Genomic DNA, 23857 nt, shown 5'->3' on the forward strand with positions numbered 1-23857 from the left:
TCGTGGATTTTATAGCAAAAATTTGAAATAGATTTTATCTTTAACAAAATTATGGAGATATTTATAATTTTTCAATTATATTGAAGAAAGAGAAATTTCATAAAAGAATTTATAGAAAAAGACATTCTCTTATTGCTATAAAAAAAGTCATTAGAGATGATAAAAGATTGAAAAAGGAAAGAAATGAGTTAATTTTTGTTGTATAATAATATTGTTGTATAATAATAAATGTTAATTAATTTTTTTTGTGATAAAAAATGTATTAATTTTAAATTTTTCAAAAAATCTGCCTCTAAAATATTTCACGGTAAATTCGAAACTTCAACTAACAATAAGAGATCGAATAATCATGTGCGCAACAATTCTCTCGCAACTTCAATTAATTGACCTCTCCCACGAATAACCCGCATGTTTAAACAAATCGTGGAAAATCGCGCTCTATCGATTTACTTCGTTCATTATTACATCGGTTTGGCAGACTATTTTGTAAGTTGGTGGAGAAAATGTAAATATTCCAATCCGCGAATTGCGCTCTTCCATCAAACATTTGCTTTTTGTTGAACGTTCTACCGTTAATTAATTCCTTTCATTATCGAGACTGCATCATGTGCACGCGGCTTTCTATTATTTTAGCTGCCATGCGAAGCGAGTGTCATTGCAACGCAAAATTGTAACATTAAAACCACGCTCACCTTTTCGCAAAATGTCCTATATTTTCAACGCATATCGCTCATATTTATTTAACAATATATTTCGTATTATAATTCCAAGATAACACGTAAAACTATGTTATCGCAGTTTCATGCAAGTAATTTATTTCTTCTTCTTCTTCTTCTTCTATTTATTTCTATTTTTACGTATATATACGAGAAAGAAAGCATTCATTTATAGAAAATTTATTTATATTAATTTAAAAACTTAATAACGCGAGAAAGAAAAGCAAAATAAAGTTATCTATACTTTAGAAGAACCCAATCTACTTAATTGGCTGATCTGTCAAACATACGATATTATTACGATATGCGAGATTTATTAGGTCTGTTGTTTTTAGCTAAACTGGCTGCTAGTTCAGAGTTTATTTTTTTCCTTCAAATGTAGAGTGAAAAAGATACCCTCTGAACTAGTGCAGCTAGTTCAGTCAAGTTCAGCTAAAAAGAACAGACCTATTAAAATAAACCGTTTAACATTTTTAACCACGATAAAAAAAGAACGGAAGGAATAATTTGTAGAAAAACTGTGTGCATATCCGAGATCGCGTATCGCAATTTTGCTATAACATACGCCCTATATTCGTAAATGCACACCACGCGATAATTACCACGTTATGGATCCGTGTGACAGTGGCATCATTGGCGAAATGATGTTAGCGGCGCTTTCAAACCGTTCGATAATTCGTTATTCTCTTCGCTGATATAATATCGCATTCGAATAATTGCATCGTATTTTCTAAAACAATGCGGATTCATCACAGCGCGTTGAATGGCATGACGCACATCTGATCCATTTCAATAATCATTTTCCCATTGTCGACATGTGAAACATTGAAACGCGTGTCCGGTTAGAATCGCTGTATAAATTAGAAGCTGCCTTCCACGCAGACATTACGAAAATGGAAATCCACATTTCAATCTTGATGAATATAAAAAGAATTAAATTATCTCTAAATATCAAGAATTGACTCGGAGCGATAATTTACGTGCAAGAAAATATAAAAAAGTTTCTACATAAATAAAGTATCCACATATATAAGTTTTCATATAAATAAAGTTTCAATATATAATCGTGAAAAAATAAATCTCAGTTTATACATATATAAATATTCATTAAATTTTTAAATACTGCGTTCAAAGTAACCGGCTTAAATATAGTTAAATAAGATTTTCCACGATAAATAAATTTATAAAAATTTAAAATTAACTAATATTCTTTACATACATATATATATATATATATATATATATCTTTTCATATTTTTTTAAATTATATTATCTCTCTATATACAGAGAATATACATTTTACTATAATTTTTCTTTATATTCGTAATCCCAACAGATAGAAATACGAAAGACAAAAGATTATAGCTTAGAGGATCGTCTTCTAGAGGTCAAATGTATAAATTCGTGTCTGCCGACGATATTATAATGAAACTGGAATCGCGCATGTGTATATATATATATGTGCATATATGACTCGACTGTAGCGAATCCTTAGCTAAAGGTCCAAGGCACGGCGGCTCGTAAATCCGACGACATCGTGATTACGTTAAGGAGTGTCGCACGACGCGAAAATGAGCAGCCGGGCGCAACAATTTCATATCCGTTCTGATTTATTAAGCCGGCTTTCTCGCTCGGCTGAATTATTCGTCATCGGAGCGTGTATCGCGCGAAAAGAATTTGCGTATCAGTTGCAGCGATATTAGGCACGTTTTATCATCGCAATGGCAAATTCGTTATCGCGTTATTCGTGTTTATCTAATTCAGATTTGCACGTGTAACCGTGGCTTCGATAAATTTAATTAATAGTCTGGCAATATATATATATACCATTCGTAAATTACAAAAATATAAGTATTAGGAAATATGCGATTTTAATATATTTATATAATAATGACGATTTAATTATATTTTTATAATTGCGATAATATATAACGTTGATAATAATTATATTTTACTTGATAGTCGTTAATGAAAATGGGATACCCCCCTTGGAATTAATTTCTGCATAAACGCGTTACGTAAAAGAGGATGAAAGAACGTAATTTCCTTATAAACTCACGATTGTTGGCCATTTCCAGGGTAATTAGCGGTTCGCGAATTTTTGCACGATGATATACATCGGTGCCGCCTCGTTCCGCTAAATTAAACGTACCGTATTTCATAACGACCTCACGATGAGAATTCGCAAGAGTATCGTAAAAAACGATTGCCACCGGCAAACTGTGGGATAATCGTAAATAATAATCGTGCGATATCAAGTTACGATCATTAGTTTCCATAATTTCCTACAATTACCTCGCTCTGTGTAATCAACGTCTGTAATTGGTAGATGAATAAACATTTATATTTATTACGCAATGTAAAATAAATCTGTTCAGACATATCGAGAAACACTTGTTAATCATGTAGCAGAGAATCCTAAATAAGACAAAAGGGAAATTATAACACGGAGTAACTTTTCATCCTCGTCTCATCAACTACGGTACAATTAGGGTTAAGTTTTTGTTAGGATTAAGTTAGGGTTAAGTTTCTGCTAGGGTTCAGTTTTTTTCTTTCTCCTTAACACGCTCTAACAATTAGCAATGAATTCCTCACATGAATAACTCACAAATAATTTTCATTTTAATTGGAAATGTCAAAGGTATAAGCATAGGGTTAATTATCTTCTAAACGACATGTTTGATATTTTCTCTAATGATGTAGCATAAATACGGTAATTTTGAAAAAAAGGATATGGTTTCTTTGAAAATCTCGCCTTTGTTGTTGCTGTTAAAACTGCTTTAAAAACACCGCGTATGTTATGCACGCATAATTATAACGCCATTTTTTGACGCATTTCGCAAAATGCAAATCTCATGTTAAAAAGAAATGACAGAAATCTCGCATACACACGGTTTAGTACGAGTCTGCCATAAGTCCAGGAGCCGGAGGTGAAGCTTAGGTGCTATTACTGGTGATTATAATGACACAAACCAGCGCTATTAGAGTCACAAAGACAGACGGATAGAGGTTTCGCAGAAAAATATAATCACAAATGTCAAGTTTTCAAAATTGCATACATGTTCTTTCCGCAACTGATTCTACGTTGCAGCATATTTAGCAGAATCTCGCTCTCATGCGGGATATTATGTTTTTTTTTTTAATTTGAGGAATGTTGAGTAAAATATGAAAATGAAATAAAATAGCGCGAAAATTTCATGCATCAAAATATTCATTAAATAAAACTAGCAATTAAATGAGAAAGCTCGTTTTTTTCATAATTAAAATATCAAAAGCGCGAAAATTTTCGAGCTGTATAATTTCAGATGTTAAATTAATTTTACCAAACAATTAGGATACCACAAATAATATCACCAGTAATAAAACCATGTAATTTCTTCGCGTTTAATTCGTTTACTCTTTATTCTTTCGGACTTGTAATCCAATTGTCAATCAGGTCTCCTCGGGGCCTTCTATAAAGGCAGGGGAATCGCCATCGCGTCGTAAAATTCTAAAAAAGTTGGTTACGTCAAATAAACGAAGGTATAGTTCCTTCGCTTTATCCCACGGGATACCGGACCCCTCTACCCTCTGTTACCCTCTGTTCGCCGATCTTTCGCGCGTTCGACACCCCCGAGTATACCTCGGAGAGCGGTTATAGTTCGCGGCTGGCTCGGTAACGAGGGCACATACGGTTAACAAGTTGACCGTACTTGGCGAGAAGAGAGAAAGAGAGAGAGCGAGATGGACGTGAGAGAGAGAGAGAGAAAGGGACGAGAGAGAGGCAGCGTTGAATAATGTAAAATTTCATTTCGGTCTCCGCCTCGTCGTCGTCATCGACGGCGCGCGTCCGTTGATTCGGTACCCCCGTGAAACATTTAATGCTCGCGAAATTTCCCATGCGATTTCCCACGCAGGACGGCGCGCGTGCGCTCTGTGTTCGCTCCTGTGCTCGTCGATCGACGAAGAAGAAAAGAATTAAGGGGAAGGGTGAAAAGAGAGTACCGGAGAACCATCCGGGGAACACGTTCGCTCTTTCCGCGATTCGTGCCTCGAATTTGCAACGAGGGGAGTGACGGTGTGCCAAAAGGGAGGAAAAAAAAATTGCCTGCCAGAGGGCCAAGAGTGCTCCATCGTACCCTCGGCTCGCTGGTCCCTTTTCTCCCTTTTACCTCTCCCAACACTGTCTATCTTCTCGGAAAACGAACGAGACAGCGGTATATATAGCGTCGGATAAAAAGAGAGAGATGCCAATGAAGGGCATTGAAAACCCGAGGAGAAGAGAGAGAAGGGGAGAGAATGGAGAGAAAAGGGGGTTGAAACGCAAGTGAGCCGCGCTACGAATTAACGAGGCGCCTCGGCTGCACGCTGCAACGACGATGCACTTGCCGGATATCCGGTATGTCCGGACGACTCGTGAGATATTCAACGGAGCGAATATCCGCACAGATTATGCGATTCTCCTTTTTTCACCCGCGATCCTTCCTCCCCCCCCCCCCCCCGATGTTCCCCGCCACGACGTCTCAAGCGCGAAAAATTTTAACGTGACCGATATCAGTGGCATGGGAACTTACGCTGTAATAAGTTACTCTGCGTCGGAAAATACATCGGCGAAATTCCAGAAAATTTGCGTCGAATATATATATTCTCAGCAAAGAAGTTAATCTCGGATATGCTCCGAATAAAATAATAATCGCGAATTTGAATTATTAATCTTGCGACGATTTTATTCTCGAATCTGTCACTGATGAACAATAAAATTATCGCGAAATGAATCGGTAGACTGTCGCAGATTTATTTTACTCGTCAATGCAACAGAATATATATATTCTAAATACAAGTTTTTTCGAAAAAAGAAATTTGTTGTTAGCTTCTTTCTCTCTAAGACATTTATATTTTTTTATGAATCAAAAAGAAGCTAGCAATGACTTTCTCATTTCAGGATTGAAAGAAACTGAATAGCAACATACCTGGTATCGTTGAAACAGGCGTCTATAGCTTGTCTCAATGACTGTTCGCTGAAATCATTGTACATGAGTACTATCGCGGCACCTCTGGTCTTCACTGCAGCCGCATTGTGAAACTGATCACCGAAGATCGGTATCAAGATCATCGGCAATCCTACGTAGACAGCCTCCGAGAGTCCAAGAAGTCCTCCGTGACCCAAATAGCACTTGATATTTGGATGATCTGGAAACACACAATAAAACAAAAATTATATTTTAGTAATAATTGAAAAATATTAATTATTTATCATAATTAATAAGTTAAAGATACTGAGGACTCTCAATAGAACAGTTATAAGAAAAAAATCTTAAGAAAAAAAAAGTGAATTGATAAAAGGCATCTAAAAAATGTAAAAGTTAAAATAAATTTAAAAAAGTGAAAATAAATTAACTTGTTTATTGCCTTTGAATCAATTGAAAGGTTGTTTTAATTTAATAGCAGTATACTATTGGTATTTTAGCAGGCTACGTAATAGCTTTTTCAACGATATTGTAAACAACGGTTCAATTTACAAAGCCAATGGCGAGTGCAAAATATTCAAATCGCAATTTGCACTAAAAATGTCAGGGTTACAGAGAGCCGCGCGTAACGCACGTAACGGACCGTTACAAATGACTCTGATCCTAAATGGAATTGCCAAGAGCACGTAATCTTCCGCTTGCGCGACAGCTCTTAATTGATTAATTACGCATGCATTCGCCGTCGCGCGCGTGCACTTATAACGAAAAATCTATAATTAACAATGCAATTAACAGGCGAATTACGGGTGCGACTCGGTAATTCGTAATTGATTGTGACGTAAATTACGCGTTTAATCCATTAACGACCGCGTATTGCGTCGATAATAATCGCGGTTCGAGCATTAGAGATGTCGAGACAAAGAAGGATATTCCTTCGCGATCGCTATATTTCACAGATAGTGTATCAAATACTCGAGAGAGAGAGAAAGAGAGAGAGAAATTACTATTTTCTGTCACTCTGATATACAAACGTAACCCAAAAAGATTAATGCATAATACTTCGAGGAATATATAAAAAAAAATTAAAGTATGTAAAATGTAAACCTGAAAAATGGAATAGGAATTTTCAAAATCTGCATATCTAAATTTACTAATATAATCCTTGTACATCATCGTATCTTTGAGTCCATTAAAGATACATTTACAGTAAATGTGCTAATATAAGTCTGCATAATTAATGGAAAAAAAAGGTAACGCTTTTTGCTAAGCTCTCGGAGAACTTAATTAGTTCACTAATATCAAATTCTAAGATTTTTACGGCAATTATTTATTAATCCTCCCATTACAATTTCTTTCTGTAAAATAAAATGCTTCTGTAAAATAAAAGGAAAATAATATGCGAATATTATTAATTAATTAACTATTAAATTAATATTTTTTTAACAATTCTATAATAATTTCGTACACAGAGATATTCATATCTTTTATATATCCTCTTTTTTTTATCCCTCTCTCACTCTCATTCTCTAGATGCCTATATTCTCTCTTTCCGTCTAGGGTCGATCCTAATGTCAAATTCCATTATCACCAACCCACGCCTGCGACAACATAGGTCCATGGGATGGGACGTACGCGGATATTTGCAGGGATTTACATGACACATCCGCACATAGCGCACGAATATTTCCACGCACCACGTCGGGGAGAAAGATGCGTCTCATCTCGAGGTTTCGCATCATTCTCAATGCATCCGTATCATCTCTCCCGGCGTACGTCGATACGTGACAAGGGATATCTATCGGTCTGGCCTGAATTTTTGCCAGCGCGCGTGTGAAATATGCCGGTAACGAAAAATCGGAAAGGAAAGGGAGAGAGAGAGAGAGCGATCTCTCGCTGTAAGATTCGAGCTCCGAGATTTCTTCTCCACCCCCATCGCGAGGTAAATCACGCGCGATATAAAATCCATCGTGCATCTCCAATGCACCGCGTTGCACGCGAATGGATGCTATTCGCAGCCGTGGGGTGACACGCAGTTGGAAAAGATAATATTAACAAGAATCGAATAGCTTTCGTACAAGGATTTCAATATCACAGCTATCGAAAAAAAAAACGAAAAATATTGTAAAGAATATATTAATTTTTATATTAATTCATCTTCATTTAATAATTTCTCTTCCACTCTCTGTCTTGAAAAAGTTGGTAATGCAAAATAACAGGTTTACGTATATATATCCATAAAGAAAAAATACTTTACATATTAATATGCGATCGATATTCCAATTAAGACACAAGTTAAAGGTAATCCTTCTCATTTAAGAATTTTCTAACTCCGGGATATAATGTACCTTTAGTATTGCATAAAAGATAAGAAGAAAAAAAAGAAGAAACTGTGAGAGAACGTAACGCGATCTCGAAGGGTTCGTGAAAATAAGGGTGGAAAGAGCACGGAAAATACGGAAGTAGCTTCGAGCAGGTAAAAGCGAGCAAAAGAAAAAGAAGTAGAGAAGAGAAGAGATCAAGGTACAGCAGTCACGAAGTGAGATAATAAAATTAAAGCGATCGATCGTAGTGTCTGACCAACTTACGACATAGTTTCAGATAGATTATCCTCCGAAATACAGAACTACCTCTAAGTATAGTTAAAGTTAGAAAAGAAAAAATTTAAGTTATTTTGTTATTACATTATATATAATAACAATATATGTTTGATATAGATAGATGGAACAGCACAACATAAATATTCATAAAGAATTAGCAATATAGCAATAATATTGTTAAATAATTATAATAATATAAATATATATTATAATTAAAATATTTATATAATTATAGTAATATAAATATAAATATATGCATATATTTATATAATTATATTAAAAATATTAGATGTGATAAATATTATTTGATAGAAAATATCAATGCGTGTATGATTAATAACAAAGATTAATACTGCGCAACGAATTCCAAAAACATGAAATAACTTTGTCATGTAACGGAATAATCTCATTTTAATTATATTTTATCAATATCGTGAGCTTGACGAATGCATCAACAATATAAATTAAATATGTTATTAAATACAGCTGCGCGATTAATAGCGATCGCGGATTCGATGTAAGATTGCACGATACTCGTTACAAAAATGTGCGAGCGAATACAACGATGGAGTTATCTTTCTCTCAAAAAAAGAGAAATTTAAAGAAAATTTCTCTTATTCTACTTATCAATCTTTTTTCCAGGCCTTCATCCTTACTGAATCCGTTCGTATCGAATATTCGCAAAGTATACGCGCGGAAGCCCGATAAGGAGACAGCGATATCTCCTCCGTTCGCGAAATCACTGTTTACGCTCGAACGTGCACGGAAATACGCATCACGTCGAAATCGATGAGCGATCCTGAAACTCGTTTCAGGCCCGCCCCAGGATACGCGAGCAATTTTCGGCGATGTGGAATGTAGAACACATTCGTAAGAAGAAGAGAGCGATAAGATTAGAAGTCGCGTATGTGCGCAGACTTCGTCGAATTCTTTTCTGTCTTTACTCTACTTTTATGATCTCTATATATACTCTATCTTTATGATCAAAACTCGTGTGTTTTGGATCATAAAGATAAGAGAGAGATAAGGAGAATTCTTTTCACCAATTAACATACTAAAAACACAAGAGCGAATAGAGCGCAGAAAAAAAAGAATAAAAGATGGAAAGAGAGAAAAAAAAATAATCTAGTCGTTAATTCGAAAGCACATATGAATTTTACAGTTGTACATATAATTCTGAGCTTACTAAAGATAAAGCTCATTTTTTATCTCGAAAGTAATATATTGCGAAAATGTAATTTTCTACCACATACACAGCCAGATACGTAAAGGCATAAATAAAGAGGAGTATGGAGAAAAATAATTTTTTAATCTCATTTTGTGCTCTGTGTTAAAAGAGGCTTGTTTTAAATGCTTATATCAAATTATCTGAACTTAATCTTCTCTATTTAAATTGCGTGCTTTGAATACAAGTAATGTACCAATTTGCATTCAAAATTATTCATAAACGTGATGGCAATAAGTAGATAATAATTAGGACAATCAAATTATAACAAATGCGAATATAAAATTAAATGGAAAATCTCAATCATAAATCTGTAATATTAACAAATATATATATATATATATATATATATATATGTATGTATAGGAAAAGAGAGAGAGAGAAACGTTGTCTTATGCAAATTGCAACCTAATGGCTAATGTAAGAAAAGTTCACGATTACGTAATTGCTGAGCAAAAAATAGCAGGCGTAGCTATTTGTATTCATTATGAAAATTCTGAAGAAAGGAATTCTAAAAAAAATAATCCAAAGAATGAGTTATGATGGCCTTAAGATACAGTATATAATCGTTCTCTCCACAAAAGCAACTCGTGCACGCATGCGTGCGTGAGAGCATTGCACTGCCATCGATTTAAAAAGCCCCAGTACACTTAGGTCTTAGGACAGAGTGCAAAAAAGAGGCTAATTGCCTTAGTTACAGAGAAATACAAGATGTGTCAAATATAAAGAAAGTGCTTCTTAGAAATACTATATGTATTATAGTATAAAAACTATTTTTTTCATTTTTAACTAGCTTGTTCAACACATATTCTTCATCGTATAAGAAACTCCTAAATCTTAATTAGTAATATTTAGAAGATATACGCGGTGAAAAACAATCACAGCGATACGCCAGAGGTTTCTTGTTTGGGGAAAAAAGTTCGGATTATCATTCGACAAATATTTCTAAAGAAGTCATTCACTGGTGGACATATTCCGGAATAAAGTAACGGAGCTCACCATGGATGATGGACCGTCGCGACAAGCATAAGGAATATGATGGCAAGGGTAAGAGAAACCGAGAAAAAGAGGGAAAGAGAGAGGTAGATCAAGACGACGAGAACGAGGGTGGTTCTCGGCGTAGCCGAGGGAGGTTTAACGGTGATTTATGTTGCCGCCGCGCTGGGTCGTTAGCGAGTTGCCTAATTAAAGTCGTTTCACTCGACAGAGGCCGAGCTGCAAAAGTGCTTACGCGAAAATTCTCGCGGCAGTCTTCCTTGCCTTCTACCCTGCGTTCTTGTCGGCTTTTACCTTCCCTCTCGCCATCTCCGCGGACATAGAGTAGACATACTGTCCACCCTTCTCCGCGCAAGTATAATCTAAGCATTAAAACTGTCAAATCATTCGAGACACGTTATCAGATAGATAAATTGTCGAAGATGAGCCTCTTCATCGAGGAAGATTGATTAAAAATAAATCGTAAAAATATATCGATATTTGTATATACAGCAATTAATTAATGAGATTGATAATTTTATGTCAATTCATAATGTTATGTTATTACATAATTGTTATCATGACTTTTCAAATAAGATAGATAATCGCAACATTATATCGAGGATAATAATTTCGATTTAATCCCTTCATATAATTAATATCTACATACTCTTCAAATCATTATTGTATCTACAAAATATTGTTTTACTCTTACATAATAGTCCAACATAATACTATTATAAATTATTTTTATTACATATAGCATAAGATATTATATAATGTATAATAAATCTTAATTAATATATTATATAATACACATATTCTCTCTCTTTCTTCTCTCTCGACAAAATTCTAGGAGGCATTTCACAGATTTCACTTTCTCAGTTAGAAAAGACGCGCTCATTTCCTCTCGTATGAAAGCCATCTAAATATTCATACTGCTGATACCTTCGATAATTTTCAGCGTCAAGTTTGCTGCCAATTATCCCGGACATTCGTCCGTGTATCACTATTCCAGATTGGCCCAAATCGTTTCCAAAAGCACCAAAAGCTCCTCAAATATGCCGAGGCCGGCTTTCCCGGGTTTGGACGTTCAGAACTATTTGACGCTCGCCTCCGTATGGCCCGGGCCAAATAGCACATACCATACGATTTCGAGGATTCGAAAGCTGCTTTCAATGTTTCGCGAGCGTCGACCGATTTCGGCGCGATTAGTTTCAACGCGGTCGCTTAACCGGAGAGAATCCCGGCTCTTTCCGGAAGTATTCCAATTTCTCGCGGTCATGGCCGATAAACACGTTTATTCGGGTCGAATAACACATACCCGAAACACATACACGTAATCTCATAACACGAATTCTCTCTCATTGTCTTTCACGCGTGATTTTGCATAATTTTCGCGTCACGTCTAGAGTTTTAGCTTTTTTTTAGATCGCAGGTCTCTCGGAAACGACCTGAAGATATTTCAATTGAAAATTTTAAACAGTTGCTTCTTCTTTCATTCATTACTATCGCACACACACACACACACACACATATTTATTATTATCATTCAGTAACTTGATAATGATGTCTTGAAATATTACATATAATATTAGATATTAAGAAGCTGATTCATTAATAAGCTTCATTCCGGCTCTTCATATTATTTATCCAATCTGGCTTACTATATTATTCATCTTACATATCCATAAAAAGAGAAGAAGAAACGACGTTCTTTCAAATTAATGAAGATAATCAAAATGTGATAGTCTCTGTCAAGAAACATCATTCTCATTATCAGATAGCTACTGCGACGTATAGCTGCGGTTGCAACAGTCGCGTATTGTTACACTAGAATACAAGCGAGTTTATATTTCACGTAATAGTATCGTCAACAGAGAAATACGCTCACAGACTATAAAGGTAATCCTATTCAGCATAGAATTACCATGGCGATTGTGTTACGCAACCAAACAAAAAGCCGTAATTAATCAAAACAAGGAAGTGATATTCGATCATTATATCAAATAGAGAAAATTTTACATCATGATATAAGTTATCAATCATTAATGTAAAAATCGATATATAAGTATTGACGCAACATTGGCAAGTCAATATTTTTCCTATATATTGTATATTTACCGACTATTAATTATCGATGTAATTACAACACAGCGGAGATAAAAAGATAAGAAAAAGAAACGCAATAAGCGGACTATCGACAGATATAGAGGCCTTTAAAAAAAATAGCTGCACTGTCGAAATCGCGTTTCACGAAAGCGCGTAAAGCCGATTCGGGACGATAAAAGGGAGCATTATTATTAACAGAAAACAGACCGGAAGGAACGGACAAACGGGATATTTCCATCCCGTTCCGCCGTCAGTACAGTTTAACCGCGAACAGCGCGATAAAAAGGCCAAAAAAATGGCAAAAAATAAGGGAAAAACTGAAAAAAAAAATAATCGCGCGCACCGCAGGTGCAGCCGTCGATCATCGGGCGTGCCCTCGTATAGTGCGAGGGCAATAAAATATGTCAAAAGGTATCTAAAACGACTCGATGAAATTTTTAGCAGGCCATTACCATTGCAAATTTGTGTGCGCCCGCGCGACTCGGCTCTCTCCGCTATAAAAGAGCACGGACTCGCGGAAACGCGACTGTCGCGATGCGAAGCGGAATTATATGTATCCGTGACCGGGATCGACGCCAAATTGTCACGCGATCGGTATTATTAGCGTTTGTTAGCGCAAGGAAGCCTCTGTTGATGACGGTAGTTAACGAATCGAACGTCTTATATAACTGTTGCGTTCAGTCGTTTAAAATATTATCGCGAGAATTATAATCACGATTGTTAAGCGGAAAAATTTTGCGTATATTATATATGTATATTAATTTTTTTTATTTTGTTTTTATATTTTTCGATCTATATTAATAAGCATGTTAAACAGATACAAATATTGGAAAACTATGCATATTCCTTTGCATTAGTTAATTAATCAGCAAAATAATAAAATATTTACAACGAACTTCTTATGACTGAATATAATTCAGACATGTTTTTGTGATTTAATAAAGTTGAGTGATAACGAAAATAATCAATCGCATGATTAAAATTTGTTATAACAATATTATCAGAAAGAGAGAGAGAGAGAGAGAGAGAGAGAGAAAATGGGAGAGAAAATAACTCAGAATGCAATTATTTGATAAGAAGTCATATGTCTCTTCAGATTAAAAGTGGATTTTCTAAACAACAAGAAATCAAATGTCTCTCGCTTATTCTTCGTCTCTATAATTAATCGTATGATAAGTTACGACAGTAATTATTTACATTATATGTCAATAAAAATGACACATTTTTATGCAATCTCGCAGTTGTAATCTCATAACTATTATATACGGCCAGTTAAGCCCAAGTGACGTAACATTAAAACTTTAAAGGATGGATTGCTATTTCTCATGTCCGCTGGGACTTGGGTAACTCGACGGAATTATAAACTCGCCGTATGATAATAATGATCAACTCTTAGTCACAGTTTCGCGCATACACTCGCGCGCATATTGATGTTGTAAATTTAGCTTTTAGTTTAGCTCTCTCTTAATGTCAAGGTTACACGCATTATATCTCTCCATGTAATGTATATTAGATAGCGAAACGTATTATAAATACTCTATATATTATATAACATCTCAAAAGCATATATTGTTTAGTAAATGAGTAAGATATAAAATAGTATTTTAAAACATATGCATTATTTAACAAGAAGTAACATAAATATATATTTTTTTAGAACAAAATTTTAAGTTTTATATAAGGCTCAGATATGTCTTGAAAAATTCTTCGTTAATATCATGATTTTGAAACACCGTATCTAATAAAGTTTATTATAATCTACATAGATATAAATTTGATCTTTTTTTACTGATTATTTCTCGCATTATTATAGAATGCATTTTACTTTTTCCAACATTTACGTTAACTACATATTATTTAGTACTTTAAAAAATCTAGCATTTATCGTACGTAAGTATTACATGTTTTTAAACATTACTTACAGTTTAAACATTACTATGCATGTATCGTTTCATGTATCGTCATTTTATAATGTTTATATTTAAAACTTACAATTATTTTAATTGTTAGAACCAGTCCAATATTCGCAATCAACAAATGATTTTTCATGTTATATAAAAATGAAAAATGCAACGATTTTTACTGTTAGCTTTCTCGGAATGAGTAGAAAAATATCCATAAAACGCTAAAAATATATTAAAATGCTAAAAAAAAATAAGCTAAAAAATTTTTTCTTTCTCTTTTTAATAAAATATAATAATCAAACGAGGTAAAAAAATATTATAACTTTAGAAAGCATGACTATGCTAAAATTTAATCCTATGGTAATAATCGATCTCACATATATATACACACATACACATAATCTCCGTAATCGCATTAATGTCAAATACAGTCAAGGTCTAATCAATACAAGTCAAGGTCTAATCAATACCGAATAGCGACTCGATTCTAAATCATCCTCTGGGAAAGAAAAAATAAAACGTTCGCTTTTTTCACTTACTCATTACGTCAAATTGAGGCAACCATTTCTTGGTCATGACGTTGTCTATTTTGCGCGGTAGCTCATCAGTCTCCCATTTCCAAATCACTTTTCGCGGGATCGAGCCAAGGACCTTCAGTATCGCGTCCAGCTTTTCCTGCGGCATGGTCGCCGATTTTATCATGGAGCCGAGGCTAAAGAAGAGCACTCCATCACTCGCGCTATCGAGGAATTTAGTTACATCCTTCGGCAATGGATTAATCTTGGGCGAAATATGAAGTCCGCCGACTTCGACTACGTTCGGCAGTTGAGGTCTACTGCCATGAAGACTACTGTGAGTGTTCACCAGCAACGCTTTCGATTCCCGAGCAATTTTACTGAGCTTGGGAAGATCTGAACCGAACACTTCGCTGGCGATAACTTGATCGACGGCTCGGAACCAATAATTATAAGTCACCTGGAATAACGGCACTGTCACAGCGTTTGCCATTCTGTTGAGAAAATCCATTGGCCTGGTGAGGCCAAGAAATATATTTGGGATATAACTAGGATTGTTCTCGTTGCCCATGTCATCATTAGTCCACGGCATGATTTGATGCGACGAGAGGGCTATGTAGGGCGCTTTGAAACGATGAGTGAAACCCAAAAAGCAGTCGGTGTTGAAGTTCTCTGTGAGGATCACGTCGAACTTTTCGTCGGTTCGAAGAAATTCCGTGACTAGTGGATTTCGCAGAACGTCATTGCACGTGGTATCAGCCAAGTATCTCAATAAAATAAACTGGGTCAGTAGATAGAAGAATGAATGACTGACTTGCTGAAGATCTATAATGTTCACATAATCGTTGGCTTTAGGATCTATCGGACCGATGTCTTTATAATTAGGCAGCGGTTCCTTCGCCTTGGCACTGTCAGTTCGAGGAAAGTACGAAATCACAGTGATTTCATGACCACGACGAGCTAGCTCCTCCAAAAGCGGCTTAAACACGTCGAAGTGACTCTTGCCGAGATGTCCGAAGACACCCAATATCTTGAGTTTTGACTTGTCTGTATTCACGAACGTAGTCTTGTTGGCGACTGAACAGTACGTCGAGAGCACCACGATGAGAAGAAAAACGGTGTACGAGTATGATCGCCACATATCGCGAATATACATATCGAAATAGGCCTAATTTACGGTGAGTAGATGCAATAAACGTAAATCAATAATTACGTGAGGCAATGATTGACCTTCGCCGCGAGCCTTTGCCAACCAACTGGCGCGCAGTCAATCTATCTATCTGTCTGTTCATTCGATATACATATATCTACCTAACTGCTTGAGTCCAGTGCCTATTCAACGATGATTAACACATATGCTGCTAATATGCTGACGCGGCGGTAGGGATTCCGGTGCACGAATGCTCTTACAAGATAACATTTTAAATGGCAGTAACTCATTGAGATAAAAAAAACATTAATTGTAAATAATACTTAAGTAATAATAATGCCGACTCAATGTAGAAAATCGCTCGAACAATTGAAATGAATTGGTGCAATTCCTCGCATTTATGATTATTAATTTCTTGTTAAAACTTATTAGAACTTTTGAAATTTTTCAATATATAAACGGTCAAGAGTTAAAAATTATCTATTCTTATAAATAACGAGAAATTTTTTAATACTTATTACATTTATTTATCATTTATTTAAAAAATTTATCTTGATTGATTTATTCGTACGTAACTCTTATATATATTTAATTAGACTATTCATTTATTGATATAATTAATATTTATCTATTCTTTTCTTAAGTATAAACTGAAATATTACGATAGGAATAACGCTTGCTATTACGTCCCTGGTGTAGTCAAAGAAACTTAAGTGTTATGTAAGCACCGGATGACTGGGATCATTGTGCGAAAAAATTAAAATTAGAATAGATTTATTTTTAACTTATACTTTGACCGTCACACATAAACAAAGAAGAAGCCTCGGCATTCTAAAATTCTCATGAGACATTTAAAATCTTTATCTTTATTGCTAATTACTGTCAATAAAAATTATTGTGCATTGTATTTTTTCAAAATTGAAAACGTTACTTGTACTAAATGTGCGTTGAACTGTATAATTGTAGAACTATATAAAGAAGAGAGAAAGATTATAAATATTGTATGTATATATATAAATATATTAAAATGTATTAACATTTACAAAGAAATATTTTTCTACACTGAGAAAAAATACTGTTGAATCAACAACATCTTTGTAGTTAAATTTTATTTTATTAATTCAATGATATTATTATAATCTAATCAAATACGTCAGTATTATATATAATACGTCAATACTGACGTATTTGATTAGATTATAATAATATCATTGAATTAATAAAATAAAATTTAACTACAAAGATGTTGTTGATTCAACAGTATTTTTTTCTCAGTGTATGAGTGGAGCATTGCAAAAAAAAATATACATTCAGCTTACGATTTAAATTATAAATAAGTATTGCTCAGATCTTTTTTAATAAAAAAATGTCATTTTTTAAAAATAATTTTAGAAAAATTGCCGCAGATAAATCGGGCAATAAGTTATCACAACTGTGAAAATTCATCGCAATATACAGTCATATATGATACAGTCTTCAAATAACTCATAGCTGTCACATTTATCAAATGACTAAGCAAGTCATTCGACTATTACGATGACTTTGAGTTACAAAGTCTTGTGTAATATTTTTTTATAATTCTAATTATTTTGTATTTTCTTCTTAGCATACATTATTTTTCAAAGCTCTCGTATTACATGCGTTATTATGATTTATGATACACGATATAATAGTCGACTTAAGATGTTTATGGATCCTTTTCTCTCTTTTCTCCTTTTTCACTCCTTGCCTGCCTTTTTCTCCCCCTTTCGCCCTCTTTTATTTTGTCCGGACAAATTAAGATGATTACAACAGGCATCTCCTAAAGAGAGGAAGGGAATCCAGAGGAAAACTGCCGTCACACGCAATCGTGACCTTAATTGTATCCGGAAAATCGACACGTGGCTAAAGTGAGAGCGACGATCGTCGAATACCGCAGGAATGTTGAAACAACAAACTTTGGTGCGTCTCCTATTCCTATCCTACATGCAAGAACGACGACCATGGAAGAAAATAAACTGCAACGTCATACCGCAACGTCATTAAAGTAATTACTATATAATTTCCCTTTCCGTCACTCCCATCCCATGTGCATCGTTTTGCACGCGAAATTTTCCGCGAAAAATCTGTTTTGTCTGACCGACGTGAGAAAATATCGTGAAAAGGATTTTCAACCGCACGCATATTATTTGCATTTGGTATTTACGTGTTCTATGCCGCAAAAGTTTTTTTTTTTATTTTTATTTAAATGCAATGTACATAGTTGTTCAAGAAATCGTAAATATTATTTCGAATGATTCAACTAAAAGGCATTCGTGAATCTCTTTATCGCTTAGCCGGATCAAAGTTCTGAATTCATATGCTGCGAAAATATTCAGATGTATTTGTATTAAAATCAAATCGAAACAAAATTGCGCATAAATTAAATTTCAATGTAAATCGATAGCAAAAATTTGTTTCTCTGCGTGGTCATTCTTATTTCATTAAAAACTTTATTTGACATTAAATTGCAAAAAAATTTAGTTATAAAATGTGAAATGCGACAAATAATAATATCTACAAATTTTCTTTAAAAAAATAATCGACATCAACTATAATATGCGTGAAATATTATCTAAATCTAGATTTCAGATTTTTTTTAAGCACATAACGTGCTCGCAAATTTTTATGCCTCAAGTCTTCGAATCTTTACACAAGAGATTCATCCCACATAATTCTCTCTCTCTCTCACATGATTAAATAAATTAAATATTAAATTTTAATATCATAATCACACTTGTAATAATGTCAGATGATTGATGAAATTATTGAAATTATAATTTCATCAATTAATCTCATAAAATCTCCACATATAGTGGCTGTAAAATTTCACTGTATAATCCCTCGAGTTAACTCGGTGCTCAAGTTGGCGGACGGGAGCGTTCTTGAAGGTATCGCCGACGAGCGAGATACTATCTTTGCGGTCAAGCTGCTACCCATCCTGGTACTGCTTGTACTGTACATCGCAGCGACTTCGAGTAAATTGACGAGATGCAGTGTGGGTAGCCCGGTTGTACATAGTGTACAATGTGACGAGCGTTAGCCGAAATGGTCGACATGTCTCGCGACAAAGTCCTGGCCAAGTTATACGGCGGCAGGCTATTCGCCTGCTGCTTGTGTCCACTACTCCAGTTAGATAAGCACGGTCAGCTTGCCGGAAACTTTCTACCGGTGCAGTGATATCCAGCGACCGTGCGCTCTCCGAGTTCTCCTCGGTGAGTAATCATTAATTAATTGCATTTTGTAATCAGCGAGCCGTGCGCCCGCTTTCGTTTCCATTCGACGTTTGCTTACTCGGTGGTGCAAATAGTATTACCATAATAACGTCGTCACTATTGACGCGTTATACTACGGTATGGATAAAAAATAGCCAGCTGGAGTCCGAACGGTGCGGCAGTGTTGGTAACGTTTTATTGAAGAACAACAAATATTTCGAGTCGGTATACGCAGTCGGTTTATATAAGCACGCGTTCGTCGAGCGCTTTATTCGATTGCTAAATATTTTTTTATCAATTGTTTCAACGTTTTTCCGCGCGGTATGAGCCATCGTGTTTTTGCAAAAATATCGCTTCGTCGTCACGCTTGCCTTACGGAGAGATCCATCAAGTACGAATGACAAATAAATTGTCGCCATTAACGTAATATGTATCATGTCGTGTATATAATATACATGATGTAAAACTTGATTTAATTAATAATATAATAATCTATAAAAAATGATATATATATTTCCTTCTCATCTGTGCAATAAATTTGCCACAAGAGTTTCAGGAAATATAAAGTGACATTTAGATGTATTATCTAAATGTATACTCATTAAAAATTTTAATACTAATTTATCAATTTAATTACTAAATTGATAAGAACTGATATTCAGTAATAGAAATTATATTATTAATATTCTTTCTCAGAATATTTATAAATATTTATTTCTGCTACAAACAATGGAGGAAGCAAAATTAATCCATGTGCCTCGCTCACAAAAATATATATGTATTAAATTCTCATCATAAATGATAAGTTCCTCCTCGATAAAAAAAATGGGAAAAATTTTGTAGCGCTTTCACACTATTATATTGCGCCACCCTTTTCCTTTCTGGCGTCTTTTCAGGCTTTTCAAGGGTCCAACTATGGAGGGAAGGAAGTGGAATGCTGAAACTACCGACAGGTCGTCGGTAATTGGCCTCACTCCATCTTTCTCCCTGTTAGTCTCGATCATTTTTTCCGTTTGCGATGGTGAGAAAACATCGAGTGTCTAGCATTAACACACATATATCATACATACACACACAGATATACACGCGTATACATGTATACGAATAACCCTTCTGCATATTCTCGCACACGTATACCCGCAGCAAAACGAAGCGGCGGCACTGTTTAATTCATGAATCAGCGGAATCGCGTGGGTGAGCAAAAGATGGTCTACAAATTACTTCGTTTAACCGCACCGATTCTTTATAGGGATGTTTCGGACCCGACGTTTGTCGAGGGTCAAGACGTTAACCCTAAGTCCTTATTCGTGACGTGGTGAGCTCCGAGTGGATCAATCGATATATAACCACATCGAAAATAAATTTTCTCGATATTGGACCGAAAGTAAATCGTGAACGATGTCTTCACATTGAGAAAGATTATTTCTTTAGTAAAGAAAATTATAAAAATATTAAGTTTTGATAGAAATAATTTGTTTTATAAAACTTATTAAATTTATAACAATTTTAACTTTTGCATTTTCAAGAGTTAAAGAAAAACTGTAATTCAGTTTCATGAAGATACAAATAATTGAATATTTTGCAATAATATTTTGCAATAATCCAAAAGAAACGCAGGACGTTACATGATTGAATTTTAAATTATATAAAAAATAAATATACGTTCTTAAATAGAGTGTTTCACATAAATTGATGTTAGAAAAAATAATTATTATGTCAGAGAAGAGAGATTAATGAAGATTAATAAATTTATTTCTCTAAAGTTACTTTACGCGATTTTACTCTCGAAATAAGAGAATTAGTTAAAAAAGTAAGAAAACAGACGGGTGTAATTTTGGACAAAATTACATCCGTCTGCATCCTATATCTTCATAAATTTAAACAAGCAAAACCGTCTAACATTTCTTCTCTTTTTTCAGCTTCAGCGGACCACTTCGTAAAACTTAATAAGCTGAAGAACCCTGTGCGTCAATTCCGAGGAAATTGTGGCGAACCACCGCGTCCTTTACGCCGGGCTTTTATGCCGTCATTCCGAGTTCAATGTTACGAGTCAGGTATCTATACACACATACATACATACACACACATACGTACATACATATACACAACGATCCGCAGTTATTCGCGCGCAACGAAAGGGTGACGCGCGTAAAACTACCCTTTGCTCTAAATCCACTTTCGCGATCATCTTGGGAGAGAGGTGTTACATGTCGCTTCCGCTGTTATGTTCCTCTATGAAGGATTTAACCTTCAGCTAGTATAAGAAATATTCTATTTCCTTTTGTTTTAATACCGGAACATATACTGCATTTCAACATTAGCGAATATATGCAGACATTAATACTAACCAGACTTTTCCTCTTCTCTTTTTTTTTATAAAAAAATGTACAAATAAAATTCTGAAGAGAAGATGTAATCTCGACAAAGAAACATGTGCAGACACATATTTTAGAATATACAATAATAGCCTCATTGTAAAGATAAATTAAAAGAGATTCGATCAAAAGTAAAGGAAAATCAGTAGAAATAGATGTCTATAGCCAGACGAAAATAGTAGAAAAACACGTTTAAGAACAGAACTTTATAATAACTTATTCCTTAACAAAACAACTATTAAATATATTTTTATATGCATCCTCTGGTGGTGCAACCTCCATATATCACTCTGAACAATTAATTCACAAATTATAAAAAGGTATAATTGGTAATCTCGCAAACTGCAGTCTTGATTCACTAACAAGTCACGGCTAGGTATATCTATTCACGGATACATCCGGAGCTATATACACGTCGGCACAAACACATACGTGCTTACATTACGTTATTTCGTGTGTATAGTTTAGCCGGAGTAATATCTCGAAATCCATTAGCACCGTCTCCGCGGACCGTAATCTTGATAATTCCACGTGGACTCGGCTCGAGAGTGCGGCGAGCGAGCAAGAATCACCGCCGAATGCGGAAACACATCGGCCAAATGAACGCGCCAACACTCGCGAGAACGCGAGATGGTTGGCTGGAGAACGGCGGGGATGAAGAGGAGGGTCAGAGAGAGGAGAGAAACGCGAAAGTCGAAAGAGCAAGGGGATAGAGACGGAGAGAAAATACGAAGGGTTGCCGGGGTTGGGAAAGAGAGAGGGTGGATAAGGCCGCCAAGAGACGTATGACTCCCCGGGGAAATTTAGGTGCGACCTCCATGTATCACCGAAGCTACCGTAAGTAGGTACCTAACCGACGTACGTACGCCACATACGTGCGCGAACAAACGCGTGCCACGTGGTTCCAGCGAGGAGTATGCGTGTATTCTTCTGAAAGATTGCGATGAAAGGAAGCGAAAGGTAGAGATATTTCCTCGAAAATCCACTCTCCGAAATTTTCGCATTAATTAAAAAAAAACTGTAATAATTTCTTCGAAGATTTTTTTAAAGACAGAGGGAAGAGAGAGAAGATAGGGAGAATCTATCTTCGCGAAGTTGGCACTTCATCTTTTAAAAAATTAATTTTATTAATTAAATTGTTTTGTATTTGAGTCTAATATTTCTTTAATTTACTATTGTACAATGGCGCAAAACATTTACTTCATCTTTCATTGTTCAGTACAGAACAATAAGGACTTAAATTACTGCTCTAAATTAGCAATTGTTACTATGCATTACTATATGTAATTTGATTAAAATTTAATTAAAATTAAAAGTAATAAAAATTATACTGAAAAATAAACAATAAATATGCAGTTGTATTGCATATTTATTTATTATTTTATTTAAAATTTAAAGTATAAATTTTTTATATTTTAAGTTTAAACTAGAGAATACAATTTATATACATACAATTAATAATGTAGAATATACAATTTATATACAATTAAATTTATATGCATTTAAATTCGTATTTAAATAAAAACAATTTAATTTTTTGTCTTATTGTGAGTTTTATAATACATAGTATATAATAAATAATACATAAAAATACAATTAGATATGAATCAAATTAATAATAGGGATCGATATTTTACTTTAAGTATTTTAAAAGATGAGGTGCCAATTTCATGAAGAGGGAGAATGTTAATAAAAAAATTCTACACTTTTTTCATGAGATACTATATTTGACTTTTTGCGAGAGACTATATTTGATATATAAAATTTTGAAATAAAAAAAAATAATTTCACGCAGGAATTTCAAAAAATGAAGGGGTAGTAAATATTTGCGTTTATAATATTTCATAGTAATTTAACGCCTCAAGAATGCTGTTACGCTTTTATAGACGTAACATTCGACTAACATTCGACTAATAACCGCGAAAAATCCAGATGATATCTTTCGAAGTCAATCCCGCCCATCGCTTCCTTTTTTTTACGGAGTGAGAAGAATCGACGGACCGCGGACGGGAGAACGAATATACCGGTGGAATGGTAATAAAATCGATGCCTCGGATCTGCTCCGGTTTGTAATTGAATCAAATTAATCACCCCGACCGACCTCGAGTC

General features: G+C 34.7%; 1 protein-coding gene and 1 long non-coding RNA gene across 11 annotated transcripts in view; one reads left to right on the plus strand and one right to left on the minus strand.

Moving 5' to 3' along the window:
• LOC145944155 (UDP-glycosyltransferase UGT5) overlaps positions 1-16146 on the minus strand; it is a 185772-nt gene extending 169626 nt beyond the window's left edge. For all 9 annotated transcript variants that reach the window (XM_083052308.1, XM_083052309.1, XM_083052307.1 and 6 more), the window contains exons 1-2: positions 15015-16146; positions 5666-5885 (exon numbers count right to left, since the gene is read on the minus strand). In XM_083052308.1, coding sequence (XP_082908434.1) covers positions 5666-5885; positions 15015-16146 — 1352 coding nt within the window. The remainder of the gene's footprint in view (positions 1-5665; positions 5886-15014) is intronic.
• LOC145944157 (uncharacterized) lies at positions 9923-23023 on the plus strand. Of its 2 annotated transcripts, XR_014426626.1 has the most exons (3): positions 9923-10531; positions 21293-21427; positions 22212-23023. It is a non-coding gene; the product is annotated as an uncharacterized LOC145944157 (long non-coding RNA). The 2 variants fall into 2 exon arrangements; XR_014426627.1 differs by lacking the exon at positions 9923-10531 and adding an exon at positions 17429-18166 and having other exon boundaries at positions 21293-23023.
• Positions 23024-23857: the final 834 nt, after the last annotated feature.

The sequence above is a fragment of the Prenolepis imparis genome, unplaced genomic scaffold, assembly GCF_030444845.1.
Source record: "Prenolepis imparis isolate NDT839.2.m4 unplaced genomic scaffold, iyPreImpa1.0 SCAF_12, whole genome shotgun sequence".
Taxonomy (NCBI): Eukaryota; Metazoa; Arthropoda; class Insecta; order Hymenoptera; family Formicidae; genus Prenolepis; species Prenolepis imparis.